The sequence below is a fragment of the Sarcophilus harrisii genome, chromosome 6 (assembly GCF_902635505.1).
Source record: "Sarcophilus harrisii chromosome 6, mSarHar1.11, whole genome shotgun sequence".
Classification (NCBI taxonomy): domain Eukaryota; kingdom Metazoa; phylum Chordata; class Mammalia; order Dasyuromorphia; family Dasyuridae; genus Sarcophilus; species Sarcophilus harrisii.
Genome location: NC_045431.1, coordinates 72,095,684 through 72,108,904, shown reverse-complemented (window position 1 = coordinate 72,108,904; position 13,221 = coordinate 72,095,684). Strand labels below are relative to the sequence as shown.

The window sequence follows — 13,221 nt, the reverse complement described above, 5'->3', positions numbered from 1 at the left end:
ATTATCCCTATTTCATTGTTGAGGAAACTGAAGCACATGGAGGTGAGCTGACTTTCTCATTGTCAGATGGGCTGGTAGGATTTGGATTATGGTCTTCTTGACTCCAACTTCAGGAATTCAGCTACCACTGCTTCCTTGGTAGGGACTTTAGAAATAATTTAATACAACTTACTCATTTGACAACTCATTGTTATTGCTGTTGAGTCATTTTTCAGTTGTGTATGACTCTCTGTGATCCCATTTGGGGGTTGTTTGGGAAAGATACTGGAGCAGTTTGCCATTTGCTTCTTTACAATTGAGGAGGTGATTTTACCAGGGCTATACAGCTAATAAGTGTCTGGGTTAGATTTGATTTTTAAATTTTGATCTGATTCTGAGCTTGGTAGTCTACTACTTCATCACCTGAAATTGACAGTTCACTACTTATTTACTCCTTATATAGATTTGTGATTAAGGCACTTCTTGGTTCATTTTAGGAATAGACATGCCAAAATAAGCATCTTCGCTACAGTTGCTCTATCAGGCATGCATATAGTAAGGCTTGGAGGAGCCTTTGGACCTCTTATTTGTGAGATCCACCAAGATTAGAAAAGAGCAGTGACTCAAATTCAAATAGAAATGAAGAATCCCTAGAGATCACTTAGAAAATCACAAATTAACATATATACATATATGTGTTGTATTGTATTTTATTTTATGAAACATTTCCCAATTATATTTTAATCTCCTTTGGGAAGATTTTAAGAGAGTTTGACTTTTTTTGGAGAAGAGTCTGTCTTTGGTGTTGTGTAGACAGAAAGACATTAGACAGAGGACAATGTTGTGGTTGGATTACAGGTCAGGAGAATTGGGTTTAAAAAACTTATTCTTACACTAACTCTGTGACCTTGAATCTACTGTTATTGTTATTATTATTATTATAAACAACTTTGCCTGGATGTCTGGCAACTATAGCACAAATAATCCTTAAAAAATAAAGTCTGCTATTATAAGCATGAGGTTACATGTGTGGTTACTTGAAATGAAAGTTTGTAATGCAGAAAAATAGTTTGATAGAGGTCTGGCTGACAGAAAAATTTTCATTTCTATTAGTGTGGTAAACAGAAAGTTTTAGGTCTTTTCTAAGTAATATAGAGCAGACTCATGTGAGGAGAGGGTAAGAGCTGTGGAATTGGTATAAAAAAATCTGAAATACATTGATATTGAATTTAAAGTTTTGGAAGAGTCCACTATCAGGGGAATTCAACTATTTATTCAATTTATTTATTAAAAAGTTTATTCATAGTTATAATTATCAACTATATGCAGAGCACTATTTTAGGCACTGAGGATTGGAAGATCTGGGAGAAATACAAACATTTACTTCATGATCTGTGCTCATACAACTTATAGTGAAATAAACCAAATCTGATTTCCCTCTGAAACAAGATTCTCATTGATCCTTGCAAAATGACTTTCTATTTCTGATCTCTAGACCATTGCAGAGGCTGGTCTGCCTTCCTGGAGCATGTCTTCTCTTTATTTCCAAGTCTCAGAATCCATAATTTCCTTCAAAACTCAAATTCAAATTCCAACTCAAGCATAAAGCCTGATTTCTTCTACCTAATAGTGCTTCTCCTTCCCAAAAAAATTGTGTTGTGGCCATTTCACATATTCTTTGTATTTACTGTTTTTTTTTTTTTGGAGGGGGTGTTGTTGAGGGGGTACTTGGTTTCTCTCCTTAGATAATAAGAATTTCCTGAAGTTTGTGAGGAGGATCATTTGCTAGAGTGCTAAAACTGAAGTCATGAAAGTCTGAGTTCTAATTAAGTCTCAAATGCTTGCTAGCTAGGTAAGTCACTTAAGCTCTGCTTCAATTTTCTCATCTATAAAATGGGAAAAAATAATAGCACCTACTTCTCAGAGTTATTGTGAGGATTAAATGAGATACTTATTTTTAAAGTGCCTAGCATGTAGTAAATACTATGTTATTATTACACATATAAAACATAATATATAAATATATTTATATTTAATATGTAATATATAAAATTTAAATAAATAAATATAACGTTGTTATTATTATTAAATTCTTTGTATCTAATATAATGCCTGTCACATGCTTAATAAATTATCAGATGCATTTAGTGTTGAAAGGAGTCTCAGAGGTCACCTAGTCCAACTTCATGATTTTAAAACGAGGAAGCTGAGGTCCATACTGGTGAATGGGCTCACCCATGGTTTTATAGCAATAAGCAGCAGGAATCAACTAGGAGCTGAATGCAGGGTCTCACTCCAAATTTGGCATTCTTTCCATAGTTTTACACCAGTCTTTAACCAATATTCAGTAAATGACATATGTGTATTATGTACAATTTAAAGATTTCCGAAGTTTTAGAAATCAGTTCTAGAAAGTAATTTAAAAATTAGAAAAAATTAGAAATCTGAAGTTTTAAAATGTGAAAGTTCAAGCTAGGCACCAGTCAAGCAATCTCAAAAGCAGTGACGTGGCATTTCGCTGAACATGACCCAGTATTAGAAGGTACCATATCCAGCTCCTTTTGATCTCAATCCTTTGCCTTCTTTATTTTTTTACCTTCAGTTGTGATTATAGTTCAATTGTGTCTCATTCTTCAGGAACCCATAGACACAGCACATCTGGCCCTTCTATCCTTGTCTGTCTGTCTGTCTTCCCCCCTCTCTCTCCCCTCTCTCCTCTCTCCTCTTTCCTCTCTTCTTCAGGAACCCATAGACATATCACATCTGGCCCTTCTATCCTTGTCTGTCTGTCTGTCTCTCTCCTCTCTCCTCACTTCTTCAGGAACCCATAAACATAGCACATCTGGCCCTTCTATCCTTGTCTATCTGTCTCTGTCTCTATCTCTCTCTCTCTTTCTCTCTTCCCCCCCTCTCCCTCTCCTTCTCCCTCTCCTTCTTCTTCTTCCTTTCCCTTTCCCTTTCCCTCTCCCCAATGCTGCAACAAAGCAGTCATCCAGGAATTTCATTTATTTATTTATTATGATTGAGCATATGACTTCATTAGTGTATAGAACTTTAGTTGAGTGACTTCATATCAATGCAGATTAGCAACTTTTCTGCAAATTTTAGTCAAAGAGAAGCATGGTAAAGTGGTTGTAATAATACCGTGTGCATCTGATGGAAGTGGGACTTGTTATACTGTCCTGTATATTATAGTTCTCTCTTTTAACTATGTATGATCAAAAGGCAAAAGACCATCATAAAAGTTATCAAATTCAGAAAGGAGTATTTGGGGAGATTTTGCCAGACATTTTTGAGGAATCACTTTGGGAAGTCTGAAGATAATCACCTACTATATTTCTGAGAAACTGATCTAGGGACGCTCATTTTGCTCCTATGTTTTCTCACTAAAACCACATATAGGTATTAGAGATATATTTTTCTGTTTCTTTTGAGGTTGGGAGGAATATGCCTATTTGGACATTGTATGTTTGCTGAAGAGCATTAAATAATGGTATGGTACTGATAAATATTTAACAATTATCTCTCTATTTAGAAAAAAAAAGTACTCACACTCTACTTTTAATTTTAATTTAAAAATTTTCTTCATTATTTTAAAAGACATAAGACAATAAATCAGGTCTTGATTTATATAGCATTTGCTGATTTATAAGTTGTAAATGCTGACACTGTAAATTGAATAATCAGCTTTCATGAGCTGGTTTAAGCTGGCTCTAGCAAGCCTTTAGGCATGGTTATAATTGATTAAAGTAAACTAATTCAGAGGCTGCTTGACTGTGGAAGGGATAGAAATCAGTCATAAAAGGTAATGACCAATCAATTAATATTTAATTAATTTTAATATTTAATTAATTAATGTTTCCTCTCGCTCCAGAACAATTAAATTGCTTCTGGATTAGTGTCTGGGCTATTCTAGGAGTCCATTTCTCTATGTCTGTCTGTCTGTCTGTCTCTTTTTCTTAGTCTTGTTTAAGAAGTCCATTTCTCAAAACTAAAACTGTCATTTATTCCACCTTGATCAGCACTGATAGGTAGGTGGCATAGTAGATTGAGTGCTAGGCCTGGAGTTAGGAGGCCTAAATTCAAATCCATCCTCAGATACTTACTAGCTTACCCATGTGACCTTGGGAAATCACTTAACTCTGTTTGTCTCAGTTTCCTCATCTGCAAAATGAACTGGGGAAGGAAATGACAAACTGCTCCAGTACCTTTGACAAGAAAATCCCAAATAAAGTCATAAAGTGTTGGACATGATTGAAACAACAGAATAAACAATAATCTTTGAGAAAAAAATAAAAAAAAATTTCCTAAAGTTCAAAATGAAGGAAGGAAACACAGTACCTGTCCACACTGAGAGCGCAGAGATTGAGGACTGTGATCCCAACTGAGGCCTTCTGTAAGAAGGGAAACAGCTTGCAGAGAAAGACCCCAAACTCATTCTGCTCGAAAGGCCATCGCTGAGCGAGGAGCTAAAGAAAGGAAGTACAGTGATTAAGTCAAACCTTCATGATCACCAAGAAGCATGAGTGTGTGTTTTAGGGTCTTTGCAAAGAGATGTGAGCATGACTAACACTAATAAGCAATTAGTGCTTGCTGACCAATCTTTAAAAACAAAAATTTCTCCTTATGACCCCCTCTGCCCATTGAAAAGAAAGGAAAGAACAAAGGAAGCAAATAATAGAGAACTGTTTTTATCATATGACACTTAAAACTTTTATTTATTAATTTATGGGATAAAATAAGCATTCCTGTAACAGTATAATAAAAAAGATGATTTTCACAGACTAAAAAAGATAAATTTTCACATAAAACTGCAAATCTATTTTGAACAACTTCCTACTTCTTCCTAATCTATTACAAAGTTATTATATAATTTTTATGACTGAATAGTTGTGGGATATGATTGTAATGCAATATTACTATGATATAAGAAATAATGAGCTCAGTAATTTTTGAGAAACATGGGAAGGACTTGCATGAAATAATCAGGAATGAAATGAGCAGAACCAAGAGAACACTGTATACAGTAATAGCAATACTGTTTTAAGAACAATTTTAAATGTATATTTAAATGTATAGAATTATTTTGACTATTATAAATATCCTAATTTGCTAAAAAGGACATATGAAAAAGGCACTATCGCATCCAGAGAAAAAACTGATATATTACATTTTTGTTATATAAGCATAGTCAAGAAAAAGAAATTCTCTAGGATGGGAGCACTGTTTTTGCCAAAGCCATCAGTGAAGCCTGGAGAAGTGATTATCTGCTTATATACAGCTATATGGCATATGGGCATAAGGAGGCTTCAGCAGCTACTGGAGAAAGGAAATACTTGAGTTGTACTGATCCCTTATCAGCTAAATAAGGACCAATCTTTCTTCTGGTACTTCAGGAGCTAAAGGATGGGGTATGAAGGGACCAATACTAAGCCATCAGGGGGTCTGTTTCTGTACCCAATTTTCTTGTCTCTTCATAGGCTGAGCTGTGTTATCTACCACCACCGGTTATGGACACTTACAACAAACCTGGATCCCTCTTCCACTAACACAACATCTTTCTTTCAAATGAAAGGGATGGCCCCATTCTGTGACTGGGGTGAGAAGCATATAGCCAGCAAAAATAGCTGAATGAGGTGCAAGTGTTTTCCTAGCAGTAAAAAAAGTATAGACTCTCCAAACTTCCTTTATCCCAGATAATACAGAAAAAAGGAACCAGAGTCATAACTAGCAATTCTGGTTTTGGAGCAGGCAAGTTCACTTACAAGGAGGAGGCTTGGAGATCTTGGGAGAGGCTTCAGTCATTCTAGTGCAGGCGTGGTGGAATAGAGAACCTTTGATCTTAAGAGACCATTGCCTGGGAAATCACTGAATCTAGAGGAAACAGGGCAGAGTGGGTCTGAAAAAACTGGAAGTTTGGAAGTAGGGGTTGGGCACCATTAGTTCTGTTTTTGTCTCTGGATTTATAAGTCTATCATATTACTATGTACACAGCAGGTGCTTAATAAATTGTTTGCTGAAATTGAGCTTCAGTATTTTGGGAACCGTCTAATTTATTAGTCATTAAAAAAAAATTTTTTTTCTACCCAAAACTCTGTTTCAGCAGTTACAGAACCTCTTTAATTTTTCCTTTCTTTTCTCTTTCCTTATCCTCATTTGGACACACTATTTTTTCTACTTCAGATGAGAAAACATATAAAGAAATTTGCAAAGTGTTATATACATGTCAGTTCTTGTTGTTATTATAGCCACAATACCCTAGACACTCAGTCGCTATTCCTCTACAAATGACCTTCAGCTATTTCTCATCCATTTTTACACTCCCCACCCCCAATTCCCTCCAGTAAGAATTGATTCATCTAGGCAGTTTTGTATATTCTGCTTCTCACTTCCCCCATGCCTTAAGGGAAAGTGGACTTCTATTTCCTGTCCCTTAGAAAGCCTTTTTGTAGATCACCAGTGACCCTTGGCAGACAGGAGAGACCCCTATTTTTCTTCAGAAGGCATCCAAGTGGATTCAGGTCCATCTCTGATCTCATCTTTATTTCTACAAGTATAATCTAATTCAATTTCTAGTTCTTCAACTCTGGTGTATGTTTTGTGATTTAAGAACTCCACATAAAACTTCATGACCACAGGGCTTTTTAGAAAATAGGGTACTGGTAACGCCTGCTTTCCAAAAAGACTGCAGATAATTAGTGCGCTAAGGAGAATCCCTTTCTAATGGCTGGTTGTCAAAGATTTGGGCAAGTAGAGACACCTATGAAGCACTAACTACTCCAGGAGTGACTCACATCTTCTCAAAGAAAAGGAAACTAAAATTATTTTTGCAACATGACAATTCTGTTTTCTTTCAGAAAAATCCCAACAAAAACTTGTTTCTATTCAAAGACTTCCTTGAATGTCTTAAAAATAATGTCTTGGGGAGGCAGAGGGAAGTAAGAAGAATCCAAAAAATATATATTATGACACCAACGTTATAAAAATGAACAATTTTTGGAAGGCTTAAGATGGCAATGCAATAATCTATCTTGAACCTAGAAGAACAGTGATGAATAAAGCCTCCACTGTCATGACTGAGAGGTGACCAATGTGCAGAATGAGATACATCTTTTAAAAAATATCTAATATGGGAATTTGTAATACTTGCCTATGTACATTTGTTACAAAGGTTTTCTTTTTCTCTCTTTTTTTCAGAGTAGGGGGTGATTAGGTATTAATAACAGAAGATCACTGAGCAAAGTTATCTCTGCATTTATGTCAATGGAGGAATCTTGTAGAATCTTAATATGTACAAACAAGGATGCCTTTTGAAGTTGTATTTCTATATTGAATCAAATGCTTTTGATAATCAAAAAACAATGTTACTTTTTTGCATCTTTCAATTAAGTGGTGTCACTACAAAGATGTATTCTGCTTTGTTGGAAAAAGTTCATGTATAGACTATTTATGAGAATTTATGAGAATATGAGAATGTACAGATATTCTGATAATTTATAAAGATGAGAAAATTGACATGATCAGTAGTTGTTAATAACTTCACTTTTTGGTTGATAACACATTATATGATTTTCAAAAATAATGCCCATCAGATCATAGATTTAGAACTGCAAAGGGTTTTTGGAGGTCATTTAGTCTGTCTCAATTTACAGATCACGAAAGTGAAGTCTGGAGAAACTGTGACCAGCTATTCATTTGAACTGATAATAACAATAACAATATGTTTCACTTTTCCCATGATATTGTAAATTTGCCTCTTTTTTTGTACAAGGACTTTATACTTTGAGTACCAACAGTTAAATTAATTTTTATAAATGGTGTAAAAACTGTGTGGTTCTTAGCATATTCTGCCTGTTTATTCACTAGTATGTCAATAGCACTGGAAAAATTGAAAGGGACCCCTCTGCATGAGAACCATTTAAATTATTTTCTTTGTTTTATAGGTTGACACGACCAAAGAATTCTTTACTTAATGGCCAAATTACAGATAGTAATCCTGAGGAAGATGACTAAAATGATTAAGGATCTTGAGATTTTGCCATATCAAGACTGGTTGAAGGAAATGGGGATGATGAGGCAGGTAGGGAGTGCCAGAGTGCACAGAACACTGGACCTGGAATCAGGAAAACCTGGAGTTTAAATTGAACCTAAAGATACTTATAAATTCTGTGACTCAGGGCAAGTGAGAATCTCTGTATGTTTTCTTTTCTTGCAAAATGGGAGTAATGATAGCATCTATATCCCAAGGTTTTTGTGAGAATAAAATAATATTTACAAAGTACTTTGTTATTATTATTATTACTGTTAATCCTGGAGAGTAGAAGACAGTATTTGAAGGGCTATCAAATGGAAAAGGATTATATATTTTCTGCTTGTCTAGAATCAGCAGAACTAGGAGCAATGCATGTATTTTGCAATTAGAGTTATTTCTAAGTAGAATGGGCTGCCTTGGGAATTAGGAGTTCTCCCTCATTAGATATATGCAAAGTTTGAATGTCTACTTGTTAGGGGTGTGTGTTATGTGTGTGTGTGGGGGGTTCCTGTTTAAGTACATGCTAGATTGAATAGTCTTTATGGTCTCTCTGAATTCTGGAGATACACTGTGATATTGCTGTTGACTAATCTACATATATTTTTGTTAAATTTACTCTGTTAGGACTGGGAGAGCTTTAAAATCCAGTTTTCTTTTTCATTTTCTCTACCATAAAGGAAATAAATATTTTCTTGGTTGGAGAAATGTGGTAGCTAGTGAAAAGACATCGATGCTTTGTTACTGTAACAAACAAGTGCCAACTACTAAGAAAATATTCCAGATGTTACATGTCTCCAAATTTTTTTTAGATTACCCTTTTCTCAACAACATGCCTTCCTTTTTAAATATTAGGTGGAATTATATAGTGTTTTTCAAGAGTTGTCATGTCCAAAGAATTTATCACCTAGTAGGCACCCTAATGATTGATGGGGATGCTTATGGAAAAACCTTTCAATATTCTGAGAAAGATATCCAGAATGGTAAAGGGTATTACTACATGACCTAATATTATATGAGGGAAAAATGTTGAGTCTGGAACAAAAAGAATACTGAATAGGAATTAAAAGACCTAGGTTTTATCCACTCAACAAACAATTATTGGGTATCAGATACCAGACAATATGCTAGGTGTTAGGGGTACAAAGACAAAAATGAGAGAAGCCCTATAAATAATTTAGGGTAATTCCATTCATACAAAGGGTCAAATAAATGGTATAGTTTCATAATTGTCACAAAGAGGGTTTGATTAGGTGATCTTTGGGGTTTTCTCATACTCTATGACTGTAAAATCTAACTTGTAGTTTTTCTTTGCTATCTGCACATTACTATATATTAATACTAAATAAGTATACCACTTGTCCATCTAATTATTAAAACTTACTCTAATGTCCTATATTTGTGAAGTGAGATCTTCATCAGATAGGCTGGGGAGGGGGAGCATGAAAATAAGAGGCATAGTGTTCCCATGAATAGTGTGTCATAGTGATATATATATATCATGGGCCCAACTAATGTTTGTTAAATTGGTTGATTAGCCAACTCACTCACTGGTTGAAATAATTGATTATATTACTAAAAATAAACAAGCCTTCTTTCTATTTGGTGCTTCCCTTGACAATGCTATCCTCTCAATCTTTAATTTCTGGCTCCAAAGTGAAGGCTAGAATATAATTTTTTTGGGTTGGAGGGGTGGAATGAATAGAGCAAGGGGAAAAGAATGATGTGGAGGCCACAGTTGGAAACTGAAGTGAATAAGATTAGCAATTGCCCAAAGCACATGTGTGTGTGTATGTGTGTGTGTGTATGCAGGGAGGAACATATAAAACTTAATGTGTAAACAAGAATTTTTGTGACTTATTGCCTGACACTTGAGGAGGAAATGACCTGTAGTGGCTGTACTGGTGTCCCTAAATCTGGTAAATATAATAAAAAAAGCTTTATTTTTAGCTCCCATCTTTGCAACATTAACAAACAATGAAAGTTTCCTCATCTGCTATAATCACGAAATCATTATCTATTTCTGTTCCACATGGCAGATGATTACTTTTTTTTCTCATTCTCTTTGAAAAATAGCACCAAAAATGAAATTCGATTAGAAACTGGATATTTTATGCTTTAGAAATTGGTGGTGTACTTTTATAGTGGCTTCCAAAATGGTATCAAAATGTATCCAGAACAATGAAAAGTATGCTACATTTGGAGTAAGAAGAAATAGGTTCAAATCCATGAGCAGTAAAAGTAACTATTTAATAATATTTCATTTATTTAGCACCACAAAGATGGCAGCTAACAGTTTGGCAACAAGGAATTAGAGGAGAAAACTATAAAAATAGTCACAAGTATTAAAAAAAAACAGAGCAATCTGGGAATAGTGTATTTTTTTGTTTATTTTTTGTCTATCAGTTACAAAGCTTTTTGTGACCCTGTTTGGGTTTTCTTGGCAAAGATATTGGGGTGGTTTGCCATTTCCTTCTCCAGGTCATTTTACAGATGAAGAAATTGAGGCAATTGAGGTAAAGTAATTTGCCCATAGTTATACAGCTATGGCCCCATTTGAATTCCCTGACTCCAGGAATGGTACCTTATCCACGTACCACCTAGCTACACAAATATTTTAGTGTAGGGAAAAACAATAATAAGATAGAATAACAAGTGATTAATAATGGTGAAGATCATCATGTTCACTATCCCCTAAAAGAATGGAAAGAACACTGGCTTTGGATTTAAAAAACCTGGTTTAAATTGTGCCTCTGAAAGTTACATCCTTGAGCAGATCATTTAAATTCCCTGGAGCTATATTTTCTTCTCTGTAAAAGGGAGGGGAATGGGCTGGATGGTTTATGATACAGTGATCTGTGTTTAAGAAAGCATGAGGTCTTTCTAGCTTCCTCAGGACATTGAACACAGTAAATGCATAACTAATCTGTATTATTGAATGAATGAATCAGAAATGGCTGATTTTTAAATAAAATTATCTGCATTTAAAAGGAGAAGCTTCAGTTACATGGAAAACTTACTTTTGTTGATGACAGATAAAATTTTGGAAACCCATTCACATTAAGTAAATATTACAATAATAAACAAACATATATCAAAACTAACTAAAAGCAATCCCTACTCTGAATACCCTTCCTTTGTTTCTTGTAATTACACAAACAGACTTTGCCCCTAGCTGTGATCACTGGGTAGGCATGGCTCCAAATTTCTCCTGCTTTGGATTTGTATAACTTTGCCCAGGCCAGTTGGCTTTTCTGCAAAGTCCTTGTGTTTGCCATCCTTCCCAGCAATGATGTCTCTGTAGCATTAATGTGCTTATTCTCTCCTCAGCCACTGAGCATCTGGATGAATTCCAGTTTCTTTTACTATTATATATAGAACAACTATAAACATCTTTGTACAAATACAGATTTTTCTTCTGAATTGTTTTAATAGTGGAATGACTGAGGCTAAGAGTATGACTTGTTTTGAAGCCTTGGCTGTGCATGGGATTATATATTTAGCATTATACACAGAATGGGACCTCAGAGGCCATTTAGTCAAACCTTCCTCCTTCTATCGATGAGTAAACTGAGGCATAACAAACAGCACTTGAACCCAGGATTCATGACTATAGAATTGGGTTTACTGATTTTCTAGAAGACTGTCTTATTTTCAGGCTACTAGCAATGTAGGAGTGTCCAAATTTCTCCAGTGTCCCATGAATATTTCTATTTATTTTTGCTATAAGAAGTGGGAAGTTTACTTTGATTAGAATTTTTAAATTTATTAGTTGGGTTGAACATTTTCCCAAACAATTATTTACATTTTTAATTTCTTTTATATTAGTTTCTGTCAAATACTTTGACTATTTTTTGCCAATACAGATTTGTGTCCATTCTGGAAATAAAATATTTATTCACAAAATCAATCACAAATTAAATGAATAATTTGAAATCACCATCTAACATGTATTACAAAAGGATATCAGAATTCCCATAACATACAATGTCTTATTAACTTGGGTTCTGAAGAACTGATGAATGAAATATGCTAATCACCTCACTGAAGGAAGGTGATAGAAGCTGGGGGTGAAATGTAACTTTTTAAAAAAAATAACTTTTTTTTTTTTTTTTTGTAAGACAATTAGGGTTAAGTGACTTACCCAGAGTCATACAGCTAGAAAGCATTAAGTGTCTGAGACCAGATTTGAACCCAATGAACTATCTGGCTGCCCTAGTGAATTGTAAACTAATGAGTTATTCAAATTTTACCTTGTACAAGAGTATAGAGAAGTCTGATTACTTTTGACATGCATACTAATAATGGCTGGCATTTATATAGTGCTCTAAGGTTTGAAAAGTGCTTTCCATAATTATCTCATTTGACTCTCATGGAAAACTTCTGAGGCATTATCTTCACTTTATGTATGAAGCAATTGGGGTTCAGAGGGTCATGGCATAATAAGCATCTGAGGCAGGATCTGAACTCAGTTCCAAGTCCAACAGTCTTTCTATTATGCCATAGAGACTTTCTATTACAGTCGTATAATTATTCTTTTGTTTTGTTTAAAGGACTTCAGTGTGCATTAAATCCAAATCTTTCTGGAGGCACAGAAACAAGTCAAGCCACTTACAAGGGTCATATTCCTATTAAATATCTGAGGCAGAATTTGAATCCATCTCTTCCTGACCCCAAGTCCAGTGCTTTATTCTCTCTTGTTATATAGCCTTTCCAAAGGGTTCTATGAAATGTAAAAATGAAAAAGCATCAAAAAAACCCCCATTTTTTAAAAGAAAGAAATATTTTTGTGCTTTCTTAGTGACATGGCAGATACCACACAACTTGAACCCTTGTTTGAACCTTGTTTTTGGAATAGCCATGGCATCACAAAACATTACCAAAAAAATGAGACACATTTTTCCTCCTTTACTGATTATCTTTTCACTCTTTCCAGAGGATTCCCACTTCCTTCCTTCCAACTCCACCCACTGGACAAGGATGAAGAATTTATGGGTATAATTTGGAACAGCTATTAAAACATTCTAAACATCTCTGATTAGAGAAGTACTTGGAGCTGAAGATGACCAAACAATTTCTAAGTATCAGAAAGTAGAATTTTTAAGGTATTGTTCCCCCCCTTTATTTATTTATTTTTTTGTTTCCTCTTTCCCTTGGCAGGCCAGGATGGAGGCCTGGATAAAGTTGGCACAAATGTTGAACTGGCACTAAAT

At 34.8% G+C, this 13,221-nt stretch overlaps 1 protein-coding gene across 2 annotated transcripts in view; it reads right to left on the bottom strand.

The window, feature by feature from the left end:
* EDNRA (endothelin receptor type A) overlaps nucleotides 1-13,221 on the bottom strand; it is a 78,740-nt gene that overhangs the window by 34,825 nt on the left and 30,694 nt on the right. For both annotated transcript variants that reach the window (XM_003773153.4, XM_031943270.1), the window contains exon 3: nucleotides 4,321-4,448. In XM_003773153.4, the coding sequence (XP_003773201.1) occupies nucleotides 4,321-4,448 (128 nt within the window). The remainder of the gene's footprint in view (nucleotides 1-4,320; nucleotides 4,449-13,221) is intronic.